Below are 17149 nucleotides of genomic sequence, written 5' to 3' on the forward strand. Positions count from 1 at the left end.
TGAAGCCCTTAGAATCAGGCAGCCGAGGCATGAAGCTGATAGCTATTTCCACATTTTATGTACTCTCAAAGGAGAAGACCAAATTCTGAGAGCAATGTCGTGTTGCATTTGTAGATATTTCTTACCAACTGCGGGCCAGATTCTGCAGCCAGCCTAGGGGTAATTTGTTGAAGTGAGCGGGGAAAAGTCTGATTTCAGGTCTTTCTGTGCTGTATTCAGCACAGTGCTTAGTGTAACTGTTGGCTGTAATACTGCAAGTGTATTTTACACCCATGACAGTGGTTTCACTGGTTTTAAGGGGGCCCGTTCTTCCACATAAAGGTATTTGTGTATGTAGGGGTGGATATGATGGTCAGGCAAATCAGGAATTTGTGCTCAGGTACCAGAGGGATGGGCAGGGGGGTGGGTGTACTTCAAAAACCGGAGTGGACGGACAGAAAGGTGGACGCAGTGCGGTCAGACGGACACCACGGGCTCATCACGCTGCACACGCTTAACGGAAAAGTCCTGCGGAGTTCGGCTGACAAATGAGCCTGTCCGCGGGCAGCGGGGTGGATTTCCTACTGCAGCTCCAGCGGGCGGCTGGAAAGTAAGTCAGCATCCAGAGAAAAGCTGTGGAGAACCGAGATCCCCTCTCTGCCCTGCGGGACATCCCCGCACCCCCCGGGACAGCCTCCGGGGCACCCCCGCACCCCCCGGGGCAGCCTCCCGGGCACCCCCGCACCCCCCGGCACAGCCTCCCGGGGCAGCCCCGCACCCCGCTCCACCCGAAGGGGCTCGGAAGCGGTTTCCCGGGGGGGCCCGCTGCCGCCCGCACCCCTCGGCTCTGCCGGGGCCGGGCCGGGGGCGGCTCTGCCCCCCGCCCCCGCCGCGCCATTGGCCCGCCTCGCCCGCCCCGCTCCGCCCCGCGCCCGGCGATGTCTCCGCCGAAGTTTGCCGCGGCGGGCGCCGCACGTGGGAGCCCCCAGCACCGGCGGGCTGCCGGCACCGCTTCGCACCCCCCCCCCCCGCCCCCCGCCCCGGAACGGCAGCGGGGGCGGCGGCTTCCCCCCCCCCCCCCCCCCGCCGCCCCGCCCGCCGGGGGATGCCCCCCTGAAGCGCCGCCGCCGCGGCGTGGCCCCCGCGCTGGGGATGCGGCAGCGCAGCGCAGCCCCCCGCCACCGCTGAGCGCTGCGCGGAGGGGCCGCGCCGGGGGGCGGCCGCGGAGCATGGCCAGGGCGCCCGGCCGCCGCCTCGGGGTAGCATGGCCGTGAGCGCGGCGGCCGCCCCCGCCGCCGAGCCGCTGCCCCGCAGCATCTTCAAGAAGTTCCTGGTGATGCTCTGCTCCCTCCTCATGTCCCTCTACGTCTTCTACTGCCTGGCCGACCGCTGCCAGACCCTGCCCGGACCCATCATCGCCGCCGGCGCCGCCTCGGAGGAGGAGGAGGGCGGCGGCGGCGGGTACCTGGGGGGCTCGGCCGAGCTGCCCCCCTGGCAGGCGGCGGCGGCGCGGCGGAAGCGGCTGCTGCAGCGGCTCAAGCAGCGGCGGCGGCGGCAGGAGGCGGCGCCGGGCGAGGAGGTGCCGGCCGGGGGCGGCGGGAGCCGGGCCGGCGGCTCGGGCGGCGGCGGCGGGGGCAGCGCGGCGGGCACGCCCGGCACCCTGACGCTGCTGCTGGGCGAGGGCACCAAGCGGCTGCCGCAGGCCATCATCATCGGCGTGAAGAAGGGGGGGACGCGGGCGCTGCTGGAGTTCCTGCGGGTGCACCCCGACGTCCGCGCCGTCGGCGCCGAGCCCCACTTCTTCGACCGCAACTACGAGCGGGGACTCGCCTGGTACAGGTACGGGACGGGCTGGGGCGGGCGGCGGCACCGCGGCGGGGCCGGGGCCGTGGCCGAGCCGGCAGTGCCCCCCGCTGGCCGCGGAGCCCCTCCGCCGCCCGCCCGCGTCTGCCGACCCCCGGCCCCGCTGCCCCAACCCCTCCTGCGGCCCCAAGCCCCATCGCTGCCCCCCGAAGCCCCGGCCCCGCTCCCCAGACCCACCCGCCCATCCTCTTCTCCCTCCCCGCACCCCCCAGCCTCGCTTCCCCCGGCCACGCTTCTCCGTTTCGCGGTTCCCCAGGCAGTCTTCCCCCCGTCCCCCTCTCTCTCTTCACCCGTTCTCCCGTCCCTGCTCCCAAATCCCCCAGCCCTTCTCTCTCCCAAACCCTCTTCCCTCCTCCCCGCCACCCCATACACTAACCTCCACCCCTTCCCCCCCCCCCCGCTGCCCAGCGCATCCCCCAGCCCTCTTGCCCCTGTGCGGGGTCCCCCCGGGGGTGCCTCTCCGCAGCCCGGGGTGCTGCCTGCGGGGGGCCGGGGGGGGTCAATAAGAAGAACAGTGGGTGCCCCATCGCCCTGGGGACTGCACGGGGATGCTGAGACAGAGCTAAACCCTCCCCCGAGGAGCACGGTCCCCCCAACATCTTGCTGCTCCCGGCTTTTCTCGGGGGAGGGGGGGGCGGGCTTTGCAAAACCTGTGGCTCGTCCTAACTCCCAGCCGAGCCGCCCCACAGCCCCGGCTGCCTCCCCTTGCAAAGCATCGTACGATCACCTCCTGCAATTCCCAGCCCAGGGATGCAGCCGTTAAAGGCAGCTTTCCTATGTTCGCTGAGGAGAAAAAACGTATTTCCCATGGAAATGTTTCAGCAGCCCAGTAATGAATAACCCAAAATATGTCAGTTCCAGGAGCGCAACCCACGCGCTCACCTTGCCTAAGAAACGAGCAAAAAGGTAGATGGGGTTCTTCTTTCAATTAGTTAGTGTTTCATTAAACCAAATAAAAGGTATCATCTCCTTTAAAACGAGACAGTAAACGTTAAAGCCAAGGGGCAGGATTCTCATTAATGTTGTTTAGATGCTTTCCTTCTGTGTTTTAAAGTTAATAGAGGAGCGTCTTCTGGCAGATTCCCATGGAAAGAATTGGTTAGGGTGGGGGCGAAACTGCTTTTTTGCAGAGTGTGTCTGTGTTTGTGGCTTTCTTGAATGAACAAGCAAAAAGGCGAAGATTTCGGGTACCCCCGGAGCTTGTTTTACTTTCATGTTAAGCCCAGCTATTAGCAGAGAGGAGAGGATGATTTTGGCTCAGCTCGCAGTGACAGTACTGAAATGTGGAGTAGGATAGTACTGACAGTCCGAGTGTTTATGTAAAAGTCTTAACACGTGGAAGTGATGAGCTTCCTTGTGTATCCGCCGGTGTCAGAAACACGCTGAGTTTTTGCAGGCAGCAGAGTGTGGGTTCTCGGAGAAGAAAGATTTCCTTTCGTGTGGGCTGAAGCTGTCTACAGAATTATATTTTTAGTGTGCGCTTATCCAATTTCCACATGCTGACCCTGTATCAGAAAGGAAACATTAAAAACGAATCTGAAAACCCTCAAGAACTTTAATCAAGTCTTGACTTTGAAAAATAAACACATGGCTTTGGGGTGGCACCTACTGAAATTTATGGTGGATATGCAGAAAAGCTCATTTATCAAAGATGCTCTCGAAGCCTTGAGGAGCAGATGGCAGTGGGACAGACCCGCTTCTGGAAACGGTGCCTGAGTGAGGAGTGTAGACCTAGACAGAGGAGGAGCCACAGGCATTTAGGGCATAGTACAGTCCTCCATGTAGGGGATTTAATTTTCCAGAGGTTTGGTCTTGATCTTGCAGCTCTTGCTCATTCGAGGTGCTGCCCTGCACGCTGTTTGTGTAATCATTATGTTTTAGCATTTGGTACATGAACTCTCCCATTAATTGCTGCAGTTTGTTTGTTCTGGTATTTGATGTACTAAATTTCACCTTTTTTTTTTTTTTTATTAGCCCTGTGGAGGCTGAGGTACAGTGAATTCTTTGTATGGGATTATTCCTTTGAGACCTAATCTTGCCGGCTTTGCTTGTATGAGTAATCTTTACTAACACACTGAGTCCCGGCGTGATGGCAGAGCTGCGGTGTCAGCCCGGTGGTAACCAGTTACCAGCCTGTTATAAATACTCATTTAAAAAAATATCTGTCTCTCTCCATGGGTTTGCTGTAATCTTTGATGAGGGTTCGGTGCCGGGGAAATCGCCAGATGTTTGCCAGGGGTCCTGATTTCTTATCTTTGGCATCAGAAGCTTAGGTTTCACGTGCATTTCTGTTTCCCAGCAGTCAGACTAAACAGCATCATTACAAGGTATAAACACTTGGGTTCGCTTTCAGGGCCCGCAGGAAGCCGGCGCGGGCAGCGAGCGCCCTGTTCAAGGGAACAAAAAGCTCTTGGCTGTTTGCAGCGACGCAGGCTTGCAAACGGGGAAGAGTCACCCAGCCTTCGCGGCTGATGGTCAATGCCATTGTCGCTGGAGCCCAGAGGTGGGCTGTCACAAGGATGTCACACCAGGACCAGGGCAGGGTGGCTGTGGGGGTCTCGGGCACGAGGGGTCCCCGGTTCTTCCTGGAAACAAAAGAGCAGCTCCGGTAACAGCTGCTTGTTATACGGCGTGAGGGGGGATGAACACGGGGCTGAGCTGTGGCTGCAGCAGCAGGATGATGCTCCCTAAGCGGCCGGTTGGATGGTGGTACCTGTAGGGCAGTGGCTCACGAGGCACGGGCTTGGCACGTGAAAGTCCTGTCACCTACTGGGGTGCCACAGAATGCACGAAAACACTGTCCGTTAAATCAAGTGGAATAATTGCTCAGCTCTTACAGCCTGAGCTGTGCCTGTGTAAGAAGGCAGCTGTCCTACCGAGAGGCTGGTGTTATAAAAAACAATCTGAGTGATTTAATTTGGTAAGTGTGACACCTCCATGTGTGCTCGTGTGTGGGTTGGGTATCAAGGGAAGTTGTGTGCCGAAAGCAGCTTTCTCCGTTTTGGATTTACAAGTCCTCTCTTCGTATGGGGACAAAAGGAGGGAGGGGGCAGCCCACAATGCTCGCATTGACTTCCCAGCACAGAAATCTCCGCTCCAGCCCTGAACAAGGCTATTGAGCTAACAGAGTTCAATAGCAGGTGAGCATGGGTTTTAATAGAGTTCAACTGCCATCCCCCACCCCGAATACGGCTGTATACAGCCTGGGGAAAACTCTCAAGAATAGGGGCTAAGCCAGTCAAGTAAAAAAAAAAAAATGTCTGGATTAAAAAAAAAAAGAAAATCTGTATTTGCGGGTGATATTGCGAGTCTGGCTGGTTCCCTCCAATCCTTTGTTAGTCTCGCACTGATTGAGCTGCCTGTTGGAATGTCATTATACTGTCAGTCACCCCAGGAACATTTATTTCATATGTTTTAATCTCCCTGCCTCTATAGCACCGATGCCAATTTCACTAGAGTGAAGCCAAGCTAATGTCATTAGATTACACCCGATCCAGGGGAAGATGAAAGATGATTCAAAGTTACTCCGTCAGGTTGGGAGTTTAAGTATTGCTCCTCCCTGATGCTTCCAGAGCTGGGGAGTTCTGTCTCCTAATTAATGTCCTCTTGGGATTTTTCTCCAAGGCTTTTTTTTTTTCCCCTCCTTCTATCTAATCTAGGCAGCCACTGATGTTTCTGAGTCAAAGGGAACAGAGAACATCTCAGTTGCTGAAGAAGTCTGGGGTGGAGGAAAAGAAGGTTTGTTTAGGGGGAGGACATGCTTCCAGCAGCTGGGAGCAGCTGCATCCCACCTTGTGCCGTTTCCCGTGCTCTGTGCCTCAAATGATGGTGAAATTGGAGCCCTGGGGATGGAGGAGTTGGGCTGCTCCTGTAGCAACGGATGGTCTGGAGTTCCCTGGGGTTTTGCGGTCACCGTAATTCAGCAGCACAGTCCGGGAGCGCTTTGTAAGCGTGGAACTGAGGATGGGAGCACAGGCTTTGGGGGCAGGACTGTGTGGATGATGCCGGGGAGAGAGACTTCAGGGGAGGGAGTACAATTCATGAAAGATGGAGCAGGACCAGACGGCCATCAGGAGGAAAGACCTTGCTGCAAAACCCTCTGCGGGAAGGAGGTGCTGTAGCAGCAGTTGCCTTAAAGTGATCTTCTGCCTCACCTTTCTTCAGCCAGCCTTGCAGCCTCTGCAAGAAACACCAGGTCTTTGACTGTGTTCAGGGTGTGCCCAGCCCAGAACATGGGTTGTGCCGTTGGACATCAAGTTTGAGCCGGTTTGGGTTTTCTGCTCCCTGCTGTGTGCACGCCTGCTTGTAGGAAGGTCTGGTTTAGCAGCGCCTGCTCATCATCTTGGGAACATCTCGTCTCCCAAACACATCTGAATTACTAACAGCATCAAGCGCAGCCTGCAGCAGTTTCTCTGGAAATTGCAGCCTTGGACAGCCACATGCTGAAGAGGATCAAGGTCCTTGTTTATTTATTAGCTGTGTAATCAGATACCTCCCCATATTGAGTTCGTGGTGCCAGGTGCTGTATAAAAAGGGAACAAAAGATGGTCTTGGCCCCAAAGTGCAGGTAATTCACTGTAAACAACAGGTGGATATAGGCTGAGACAGGCACAAAGACAGTGGAGACTGTGTTGGTTGGTTGGGCAGCGTGGGTCTCCTGGCCAAGGAGTCATTGGAGATGGAGGATGAGGTGGGTTTATGGGTAGTTGAAGGGACCTCACCTTGCTGGGGAAGAGCAAAGGGCAAGAAGGAGCGCGTTGGAAACGCCAATGAGATCAGGGCTGGGGTCATTGAGTCTGTTGTAAAAAGACAGTAACTGGTTCTGCTGCTCTTGTGCTTTGCCGCTGCCTTTGTGCGTGATCTGGACTCGGATACTCCAAGGCATTTTGGTAAAGATTTGAAATAGTTTGAAGGTTGGTACCCTACTGCTGGAGAGATGCCTTGGTGTGTCAGTTTGCCCATCTGTAAAGGGGGAAGAAGTCACTGCCCTGCGCTGCAGGGGTAGGACAGCAGGGTTGTGACTCTGCGGCACTTCTCTCCAGCGCAGAAATGAGGTGCTCTATGGAGTCTGAGCTTACTGGGCTATGCTGTGGGTTAATTAACACCCAAAGCAGGTGAACCCTGCCAGAGCTGCTGGCAGAGGTCCTGCAGCCTCGGCACAGCTTCGGCTCGCTGTCCTCTCGTGGCGAGGAGGACTGCCATCTAGTGTGCACACCTGAGGGATGGCACCATCCAGGGATGGCACTGTCCAGGCACACACCCCTAGCAAGATTGAACTGCAAAGAGCTGGGGCTGGGCTCTCCTCTTACTCCTTAAATAAACCCCAAAGCGTTATTATTTTGGGTGGTTCTTTTAAGCATTTTGCATCTATATGTATCACTTCTGTTTTCTGTTAATGAAGAAGTTCATGTCCGGGGTTCGTATCTGTTCCTGATGATGGGGTGAGCTCCTGAGTTGGTGTATAAGATGTCAACCCCATTCCCATTAGAAAGCATCAAAATAAGTACTTTAGGATTTTATTGGACTCTTCTCTCGGCAGATCCTGTGGTCTGCACGGGGAGATACTGGGGAGGTTCAGAAGTCAATAGACCCCATCCTCATCTTCAGTACTGATTCACGCCCCGGTCCCTGGGGCGGGGGCGGCTCGAGGGCATTGGCACCTTCCTCGTCCACCCCACAGCTCTGCCTGGGCCTGGGGCACTTGGAAACTGGGGCTCCCCTGGCCCTGCCTGCTGGTGCTGAGCAATCTTGAAAATATGGCCTCAACTGTCCAAGATTTTGTCAGTTAAATTCATAGAGCTGGGTCTCGTGAAAAGCAGTGCAAAGCTCCAGCTGGCTGGCGCGAGAGCCCATGTATGGCAAAAATTGTGATACTCTTTAGAGAAGCAGCAGATTCACCCCGCTTAAACCACTAGTCCTCCTTTAAGGTCAGATCTTGCAAATCCCCACCTATGCATGTATTCTGTCCTCCTGCCTTTGGCTTTGCTGCCTTTGGGGGGGGGCTCCTGGGAGTAATTATGTTGAGTCTGGGGTCCGGGGCCGTGCTCTGGTCACATCATCACCACCGATATGTCTGTTCACTGCAGCTGAGCTAGGATTTCATCCTGACCTTTTGATATCTATAATAAGAGCAGTTAGGTCTGGGGAGGGGGAAGAGAGCTGGTGCCTTTCCAAAGAGTTTGGAACAAACAACAAGTGATCAGAAAACCTGAGAATAAACCCGCTGTGAGCCCCCTCCCTGACGCAGGCATTAAAACTCCTGAGCTGTTAATTATGCTTTTCCCTGGAGAATATCGAGGTAACCCAAACTGCTTTCACAGGGAAACAGCAGAGGCTGGCAAGGGGGAGCAGGGGTGGTTGTTGTGGCCATAAATCTTTGCAAATTCTCATTACGTGCAGGTATTCTGGAAAGGAAGTGGATTAGGTTGCAGTTAAGGTTGTGTCGCTGGGGTTGGATACCGGGGTCTTACCCCATTACAAAGCCCTGTGTGGGTCAGTGGGGCTGTTCATGCAAGGTCTGTAGGACCGGGGCCATCCCGGGGATCGTGACAGTGGCCGGTGTCTCTGCCTGTCTCCTGCATAACTCACCTCCTGAGAAATACAGGTTTTCACGGTTTGGAGTTAAACATGTTAACCTCCAAACTGCACCCTCCTGAGCCCTTGCGACTCCCTGGTGGAGGTATGTGAGCAGGATGGTGCCCGCAGTGAGAATATAAATAGAGTTGCTCGAGGAAGTGAATTATTCTTGGCGTTTCTTTCATCAAATGATGTGATGCTGCAGGAGGAAATCTTTCAGCAAAAGAAATCACCAGTTCCCTTCATGCATGGCAAGACCATCCTTCTTGCTTCCTGGAAGTGAGGAGATTCATAACGTGCTCTTTCTGTTGCAACACCATCTGTTGCAGAGATATAAAGATCCCTGCTCAAACTCCCCCAGGCTCAAGGCTGCTGCCGGGTATGTCTCTGGTGGGAGACAGAGGAGAAACTTCCCATTGCTGTCCCAGGGGATCTTTGGAAACCTCATGTGGCTGTTTTCCCCACTGTCGAGCAGCCATGCCCAAGCATCGCATGAGAAAATCCCACCCGGGCAACTCCAGGCATCCGGGCACCTTCCTTGCACAAAGCCATGCAGATCATGGATGCCAGCACAGCAGCTTCAGCGGGACCCTGCCTGGCTCCCAGCTGTTAGCCGGAGATGGAGCAGCCTCCCCTGCCCCGGCCACACCGCTCAGCTCCAGTTCCGGAGTGCAGCCAGTGGCTGGAAACTGGGATGTGAACAGTCAGATCAGGTCTGACCACAACCTCCCTTCCCACACCTTCCCCTGGTGAGAGATGTTCATGTTCAAGCGCAACATCATGATGGGAAGCTGGCTATTTATTTATTTATTTATCTCTCTCTCTAGTGGGATCTTTTTTTGCTGAAAATTTCAAAAAAGCCGGGCTGATTTGTTCTGACATCGCCGTTGGAAAAGGGCTCCCTCCCGCAGCTTGTGCTCTCTGGGGAAGCCTTTTATGGGAAAATATCAAATCCAATTGTTTTGACTTCCGTGTTTATCTGATGGTTTGTGTGTGTGTATGCTCACGTGTGCATCTTTGGGCTCTCAAGTGTTGTGTTTTGTCATTAACGTTTCATTTCTGCTTTCATGGTATTGTATTGTGATGTCAAGTATCATAAACCAACATCTTTCAACATTATTTAAGCACTTTTGTGCTGTCTGGACTGTTTGGGAAGCCCTTTTTGGGGAGAAATTCCCAAGCGTTGGCATGTTCCAGCCTAGGGCAAAACAAGTGAGGAAACATCTGGATTTCCCACCTGAGGGAAGCTCTGTGTCCTGACCCCTCCGGTACAGGGTTAGCGAGTGAAAGGCAGGAGATGTGATGGCCCAGGAGGAGTGCTGTGCAGAGAGCCCGAGGAGGTGGCCTCGCTTGGCTGAGACCCCCAAAAACATGCTCCAGGATCAGTGACCCCACGGTGCTGATGTGCTTCGAGCCCCCGTAACATTCCACCTGGAGATGCCGCTTTGCCCATTTTGGATCTGGACTTTGTCAGCTCCGGAGTCCTTTTCCCTGGCTGGAAATTTGCTCCTTAAATCCCTTTGGTCTCAAACATTGCCGGAGTCCAGGTTGTGCCTTGCCAAGTTTTGCTTTAAACCTCAGTAAAAAGGTGTTTGGGAGGACCCTGGGTTACCCGATGCAGCAAGGCTTTCCCTTGCTCCTGTTGGACCTGTGCTCACGGGGGTTCCGCAGGCCTGGATGGGGGGAGCAGTGGGGTACCCTGGGTGCAATTAGTGTTATGCCATTAATGTGCTGTGATTTGCATAGGTAAAACTGGTGATGGCAGGAGGAGGCTGCACGATGTGCCAAAGCCAGAAGTGGGGGAGATCTCCCTGCTCTGAGACACAAAAGCTGGGTCACCGGCCTCAGCCGTGGTGTTTCTCACTTTCCAAAACCATGCTGTGTTAGGAGGTGTTGGCAGAGCCATGGCACTGCTGTCCCCCCCGGGTCTGGCGGCCGGTCCCTGGGTTAGTGCCGTGCCATGGCCATCAGCAGTGTGGGGGGAACAGAGAACGTTCCCCTCTACCAGTGGGAAAACAGGCAGAAAAGCACCCAGAGCCTCTGGCAGAGCAAGACTTAGCACCTAGGACCTCCTGGCATCTAGCTCCATGCTGCTGTTGGTCTCCTCCAACTGTGGTAGGAAGGGAGGCTGGCTCGTACAAGCATTGGCGATGGGGGTTCAGCATGTGCTGAGCTTCCCTCGGCATCAGCCGTGTGTTCCCCCAGTGCTGCTCTGCTCCTCAACCTGTTCCTCATGCTGAAGGTCACGGAAAGTTCCGCTGACTCCTCTTACAAGGGTTGAGGGGACTAGTCCCCATGTCCGGGCTAAGTTCCAGCTCAGGTAATTCTAGTCTCTGCCTCTAAAAATTAACTCTGTGGTTTCAGCTGGCTCCAGTTGTCTTTGTTCCCCATCCACAGACCTGTGGGCACTGTGCTGCTGGCAGAGACCCACCACAGGGCTCAGGGCAGTTGGCTTTTGATGGCTGGGAAGTGGTCTTTCTTCTGGTCTGCAAGGTGATTTGATTTTTTCTCTGTGCAAAAGCTGCGTGTCACGGCAAGGGATAAAGCTAATGTTGTACGATAATCCTGCCCTCTTGCACTGCTGAACTGTGCTGTGTGAATATTAATATTTGCCTATAAATGTTTGCCTGGTATTTATCAGTCTTGTACCTGTGTGACAATGGGTGTTAGCTCCTTCATCATCTCTAGAGAAGGAAAAACTAAAAGCCAAATCTCACTGCATGCAGAGCTGAGTAACAGGAGCGTGGTTTGGGGTCGAGAGCTGGTTCAGCCGCCTCCTGTGTAGGGCTTGGTGAGACCCGGCTTGGGCATGTTGGTTCCACCAATTTCTGGCTGCCCTGTGTGCCCTGTCCCAACCAGCTTCCCCAGCAGGGCAGAGCCACAGGGAGGAAGAGGAGGAGGAAGGTGCTGAGCACAGGCATGTGTGCACAAGGATGCACTGGTGCCTCGGTGCTCGCTTTTCTCCAGCCCGGCTGCATTAGGGGCAGTGGGAGCAGTGACCAGCTCTCCCCACAGCCTTAGCTCATGGGGGGTTACCGGATTTCTTGCTCTGCCAACGTGTTAGAGATGACTTGGCTTACCATGCGCTGGGAAAGCCCTTTCCACCCGCCTCTGGGCTGGGGGCTGTCGCTCTTCCAGCTCCCCTGCTGTCGCAGGGTTGGCTATGTCTGGAAGTCCACTTAGTTGCATCTTTATCTCCTTGGGTGCTCCCTGTCCATCTTACATTTCCTCCTCCCCTGAACTCATGTGCTGTATTTATCGAGTGGCTGTGAGCTGTGAAACTCTCCCAGGAAGGGAGCTCTGCTAAAGACTCCGTGCAGCCTGGGTCCAGGAGCTGCTGAGAGGGAGATTTCATGGGGTGGCTGAGAAGGCAGCAGCCGTCCCTCTCATGTCTCCATCTGTACTATCAGCAGCAGGTTGGAAAGAAGCAGAAAAAGGGACTTTTTCAAACAGCGTGAGATTAAATTGTGAAACTGGCTGCCGTGGAAGTTTTTTGGCTAAAAGACTCTAAAAGGCTCCAGAAGTGCTTAGCAAAGAAAGATGCATCAGGAGCTGTTAAGCATGAGGGACCAGAAGCAAAGTCCAGCTGAGGGAGTCCCCAAGCCTCGGCTGGGGACCCAGGGGTTTGCTTCTGCTGCTGGCACAGGAATTAGCTCATGGGTCGGGGGGACCCTGGGGTGACCCAGGGAGGATCATCTTCCCATAACTGTTATCGGTGGGGAAAATGCGATCGGTGTTCTTTGGTTAGAAATACACTTTCTGAGAGGGGATGAATTTTTCTGGTTGGCATTGAACGGCTGCTGGTTGATAGCAAAGAAGAGAGCATTGCACTTCGCACCCACGGTCTGGGTCATTTCAGTACAAATGACCATCGAATGCCTGCTGAAGTGCCTGGATGTGTGTGTAACTGTGTTAGTTCTTACCAGATGCAGAGAAAAAAAAGAAAGATATCATTTATCCCCTACAGGCTAGTGAGAGCTGGGTAAGCATGGCTGAACTTTCTGAAGCATCCTTTCAGATTTATGCGCTTCTAAGGTACCCGAGGCTGCTCCCTCTGTGCAGCAGCAGCAGCAGGCAGGGGCTGGCAGTGACCTGGCCCCATGGGCTGAGCTGCTGCAGCCCTGTCGGGACTGATGTTTGCTTTTGCAAATGTTTGGAGTTGTTCAAGGTCCGACTGCTGCCCCGGCTCTTCGTTTCTGCCTGCCTGCTAGAGAGTTTTGCTGCCTGGATGGAGGGCATGAACCCTGCTCCCCTGCCCCATGCAAACCCGCCTGGGTTTAAAGGGCTGACAGAGGTTTCTGTGCAAGCGCAAAATAACCAGCCCATCCATGGGTTTGGATGGCTGGAAGGTGATATGTGCCCCAGGAGAGACGCGGCAGGGAGAGCTTCCTGCGGCAGGAGGTCACGTAGCAAAGGGGGAAGCATCGTCCTGGGGAGCAGGGGAGGGGGAGCGCAGAGCTGCGTGCCGGGGCTGCTGGAAGGAAAACTTTCTGCCAACACTCATCTTTCCAAGGAGATCAGCAATGCCAGCTTGCCAGGAGCAGTATCTCCATTTCGTAGCACAGAGGTGAAGGTATGAAAGCCCGGACATTAAATGCCTCGCCCCAAACACCAAGGCGTTTCTTGTCTGGCTGCTGCTGCTCCTTGTTTGAGCTAAGGTGGCCGGTTCCCACCTTGCGGTTCCCAAGCGTAGCCGGGTCTGGCTGCTGGACCCTCCTTAGGGCAGAATATGGGATTTTGTTGTGCACCTGCGGCAGTAGGAGAGCTGAGCTCCTGGCAATGATGTGGGCATTGCCACCGCACAGATGATGTGTGCTGCATGTCTCTTGGGTTGTGTCCAGGGCAGCGAGTAGGTTTTGGGACACGCTCAGCGTGGCTGGGTGGTGGTGAGCAGGGGCCTGTTCTGTTCCATGCCTCAGTTTCCCCATCTGTGAGATGGGGTTATGCTGATGAGCTCACTCATAAAATACTACAGTCATTGCTAAAGCTGTACCTAGGGCGGCTGGGGCTTGGCTTTCCTGCAGTCAGTAAGCACCAGGATCCATCCCTCCAGCATCGCCCTCTCTGGGTTGCATTTGCTTCAACCACAGGCAGATGCAGAGGACACACAGAGGGTCAGACACAGAGTCACATCAGGTTTAAACGTAGTTTCTGCATGCACAGGGTGTGATCCCCGCTCAGCCCAGCGCCGGAGCTGGGCTCGGGGCAGAGGCGCTCAGCCCCCAGAGCTGCCTTCGTAACGAGTCATGATGCCGCTTCGCCTGCTTGCTCCTGGCTCTGCCGCCCTCCCTTCCAGCAGCAGTAAATCCTCTGGAAGAGCCTCAGGAAAAAAGAATTTAGTAGGACACACAAGTGGTTAGCCTGGGAGCCTCCAAAGGGGCCAAAACGGGGGGAAGGACTTCACGGCCTGACCCAGATGCAGTGCACAGCATTTAATTGAGTTTGACCGGCTCCAGTGCCACGGGTCAGGGTCAGCCCTGGCAGCGAAGCCCACCGATGTGCCGGAGCCGCTCGGTTTGGCACTTGGACAGGCTGAGCTCTGCCCTGCCTGTGCGGGGGGGTCGCGGCCCTCTGTCACATCGTGGGGACCTGCTGCCACTGCGGCGCGATGCGGCAGGGTCGGTGAGCCAAGCTGAGAGCTGCGGGTTTCAAGGGGGCTGACTTTTACAGCTTCATCTGCTCGTTGCTTCCTAATTGCAGTTGAGTTGTTTGGCCAAGTGACAGCGAAATGTTGGGTTGCAGCTGATGCCTGGATGTGTCCCTATTTCTGGCACTGCCATCCCTGCAGCCCAGCTATTCAACGGGCTTCACGACAGTAAAATCAAGCATTCATTGCCCATCCTTCCAGTCTGCCCCAAAACAGAGGTGGGAGGAAGAAATCGATGCTTCCTCATCACCGCATGCCTCTGCCGGGCCGTGGGGCAGGGCAGCAGCTCACCTCCCCAGCTACCAGAGCAGGGCACCAGCATGGCAGGCAGTTTCCTGCAGCAGCTAAGAGTTGAAGCCATGGGCTTGATTTATCCATCGGGACCCACCAGCCTTCCCAGGCCAGACATAAAACTTCTGGTTTCCTAGTGTACCTCCGGATTCTTTGCTACGTGAGAAATATGCTATTGCAGCACTAGATTTTTAAATTATTATTTATTTTTGGACAATATAAGCATGTCCCCAGCACATGCTACTGCTGCTTTCTCGGCTCTCACCCCAGAGCAATGCCCCCAGCCCTGCTCTCACTCAGAAGCTGCCAGGGCTCAGTCACATTACAGCCCTGGGAAGATAGATAGGAAAGGCATTGGGGTGGTGACTGCAGAGGCGAAGAAGGAATTTGGGTGTGTTTCCTCTGGAGTAAATCTGGCTTAAAATTACGAGTGACTCTGGATTTTATTAAAGCCCTGAGGGCAGGACTTGGGTTTGTTGGCCCAGTTGAGCAGCATTGTAAAAGCTGGTGTAAGCCCGCACCTAATGAAGGACCCCAAGCCTGGGTGACCTGCAGAGCCATGCTCAGCTCTGGCTGCTCCCAGGGGCTTTCTTGGCCATCACCCCTCTGGGACAGCCAAGGGTGAGTGAGTGGAGGAGTCTGGACCCAGACTGGAGCTCACTGGGTGTTTTGGCATGGATGAGGACACAGGTCCCCTCCATCCCTGGGAGTTTCTGCTGAATATCCCATGGTCAGCCTGGGATGGGTGCCCTGATGGGTCTGGCCTCTGCTCATGGTCACCTTCGTGGTCACCTTGGTTGCTGGGAGCCAGCTATTCCTGGAGCCTTCCCTTTTCCTTGCACATCTTCAGTATAAAGCCAGATTTATCAGACGAGTGAGTTTTGCACCAGCAGCTGAGCCTGCTCTTGCAGGAGTCTGTCTGAGCAGGCTGTGCTCTTGCCTCCCTGCAGCTGCTGGAGTTGCCCGGCATCCCTGGATCTGCAGGTGGCTTTGCCCAATGTGGGGAATACACTTAGGAGTTGCTGTTGGCTTCCCAAAGATGCATCAGCAAAGAGATCCCAAGGAAGCTCTGTCCTGGCTGATCTCCTAAGCCAGGCGTTAAATGCATGGCATATGCTAGGAAAGGGCTTGGAAAGGAAGTGCACCATGCACTGAAGGCCATCCCATCCCTGCTCTGTCCTCGGGAGGGGGCACTTACTGCACCCCCGTGCTTAGGAGTGGAGCCCTGAGATGGTCCCTCTCCTGCCCTGACCAACCTTCCCCAGACCACTCCAAGCCCTTAGGTCCCCAGAGCCATAAAAAAGATTCCCATGGGATCCTGGGGATGAGGGGAAGGGAGAGACTCGGGCAGACCGGTGATGGGTAGAGCTGCAGCCAAGAGGCACGTCCCTTGCTGGGAGCTGCGGGCCATGGGGCTCCCGGGGTGGGGAAAGGGCCAGGAAGGAGCTTTGAGGAGTGATTAACGGCCTCAGCCGTGGCAGGGCCATGGGTCAAGAGGCCCAATTATTTCCTGGTGATATTCCTGCTGGAGGGAGCGATAAGACACGGCAGATACGGGTCCACATGAGCCCCCGGCTTTGGAGCAAAGCGAGGGCAGGGATGATGGGGAGACCCCCAAGCCCCATTCGCACTCTCTGCAGAAGAACTTTCAGGCACAAGCCCGTGACTCACCCCAACATTGCTGACTCAGGCACGATCCCCCCTCTCAGCACGGATTTCCAGGAATGCCGTCCTTAACATCTCCCGCTAGGCAAATCATAGCCATCATATGTTTAGGGGAAAAATTGGATTTGCCTTGTAATCTAATCAATGTTAAATAACAGTAATTCTAACTCCGAGCCTCTGTGTTTAAAGTGCTGTTGGTCTCTGGGGATCATTGGAGTTATTTAATCTAATGAAATCACCATTACTGTCTAATGAGGGTGCACCACAGGGATGTCTTTCCCGGGAAGGAAAGCAATGGTTAAATAATTGGTAGTCAGGGCCAAATATTCAGTGGGGGTAAACGGGCAGAGTGCAGTAAGTTGAAGGTTTCACCTGGTAGGGACCCAGAGCTCTTTGGCTGCCTCTTTCTAATGGTGACTGTCATTGCTCAAGACATTGGTGGTGAGCATGTGCCCAGGTTCCTCCCGTCACCTCCCTGGGCAGGGTGGACTACACCCATGCCACCTTCTCCCTTTTTCTGGCCCAAGCAGGAGTCATGTTTTTTAACCCATCTCAATAGTCCATCCTGCATCACGACTTGCTGTGCTACCTCCAGCGGGTTGCTCTCTGCGTTGGCTCTCCCTGTGGTGGTCCAGGCTGTGTTGTCTGCTGGGTTTTAAGATGTTTTCTCCCAAACCTGCTGTACTTTTTTCATTTCATTAAGCATTTTTCCTTATCTCCTTTTTAGAGGGAGATAGGACCTGTTCCAGTTCACGTTTCCCATGCTAGCTTTGCAGCAGTTTCTGAGCCATCAGTCGATTCAGTCATTACGGAGCAAGCCGAGCCATACTGAGCCGGTTGCTTTCCTACGCGTTGAACTTATTGTATTCAAATATATTGGAGTTATATCAGTAGCAGGCAGCGACTCTGCTGCTGTCAAATGCCAGCACGGCTGTATCCCGTGTAACGGGGGAGTGTTCCTTTCCTGTAGCGCGTGCTTTAGTTTCCCATTATTATTTCTTTAATAAGACTGATACTTACTGTACATCGCTCATTTGCTGCTAAAATTGGAGCCATTAGAGCAATAAGTGGCAATTACCTTCTGAGCGGTGTGGCGTGTGAACCCAGTGTGGTGCCTCCCTGAAGGAG

The 17149-nt window shown here is 54.7% G+C and overlaps 1 protein-coding gene across 1 annotated transcript in view; it reads left to right on the plus strand.

Moving 5' to 3' along the window:
* Window positions 1–1116: 1116 nt before the first annotated feature.
* HS3ST3A1 (heparan sulfate-glucosamine 3-sulfotransferase 3A1) overlaps window positions 1117–17149 on the plus strand; it is a 40497-nt gene continuing 24464 nt past the window's right edge. The window contains exon 1 of the mRNA XM_030015140.2: window positions 1117–1818. Within this exon, the coding sequence (XP_029871000.1) occupies window positions 1244–1818 (575 nt within the window). The 5' untranslated portion in view covers window positions 1117–1243. The remainder of the gene's footprint in view (window positions 1819–17149) is intronic.

This window comes from Aquila chrysaetos, chromosome 5 (assembly GCF_900496995.4).
Source record: "Aquila chrysaetos chrysaetos chromosome 5, bAquChr1.4, whole genome shotgun sequence".
Classification (NCBI taxonomy): Eukaryota; Metazoa; Chordata; class Aves; order Accipitriformes; family Accipitridae; genus Aquila; species Aquila chrysaetos.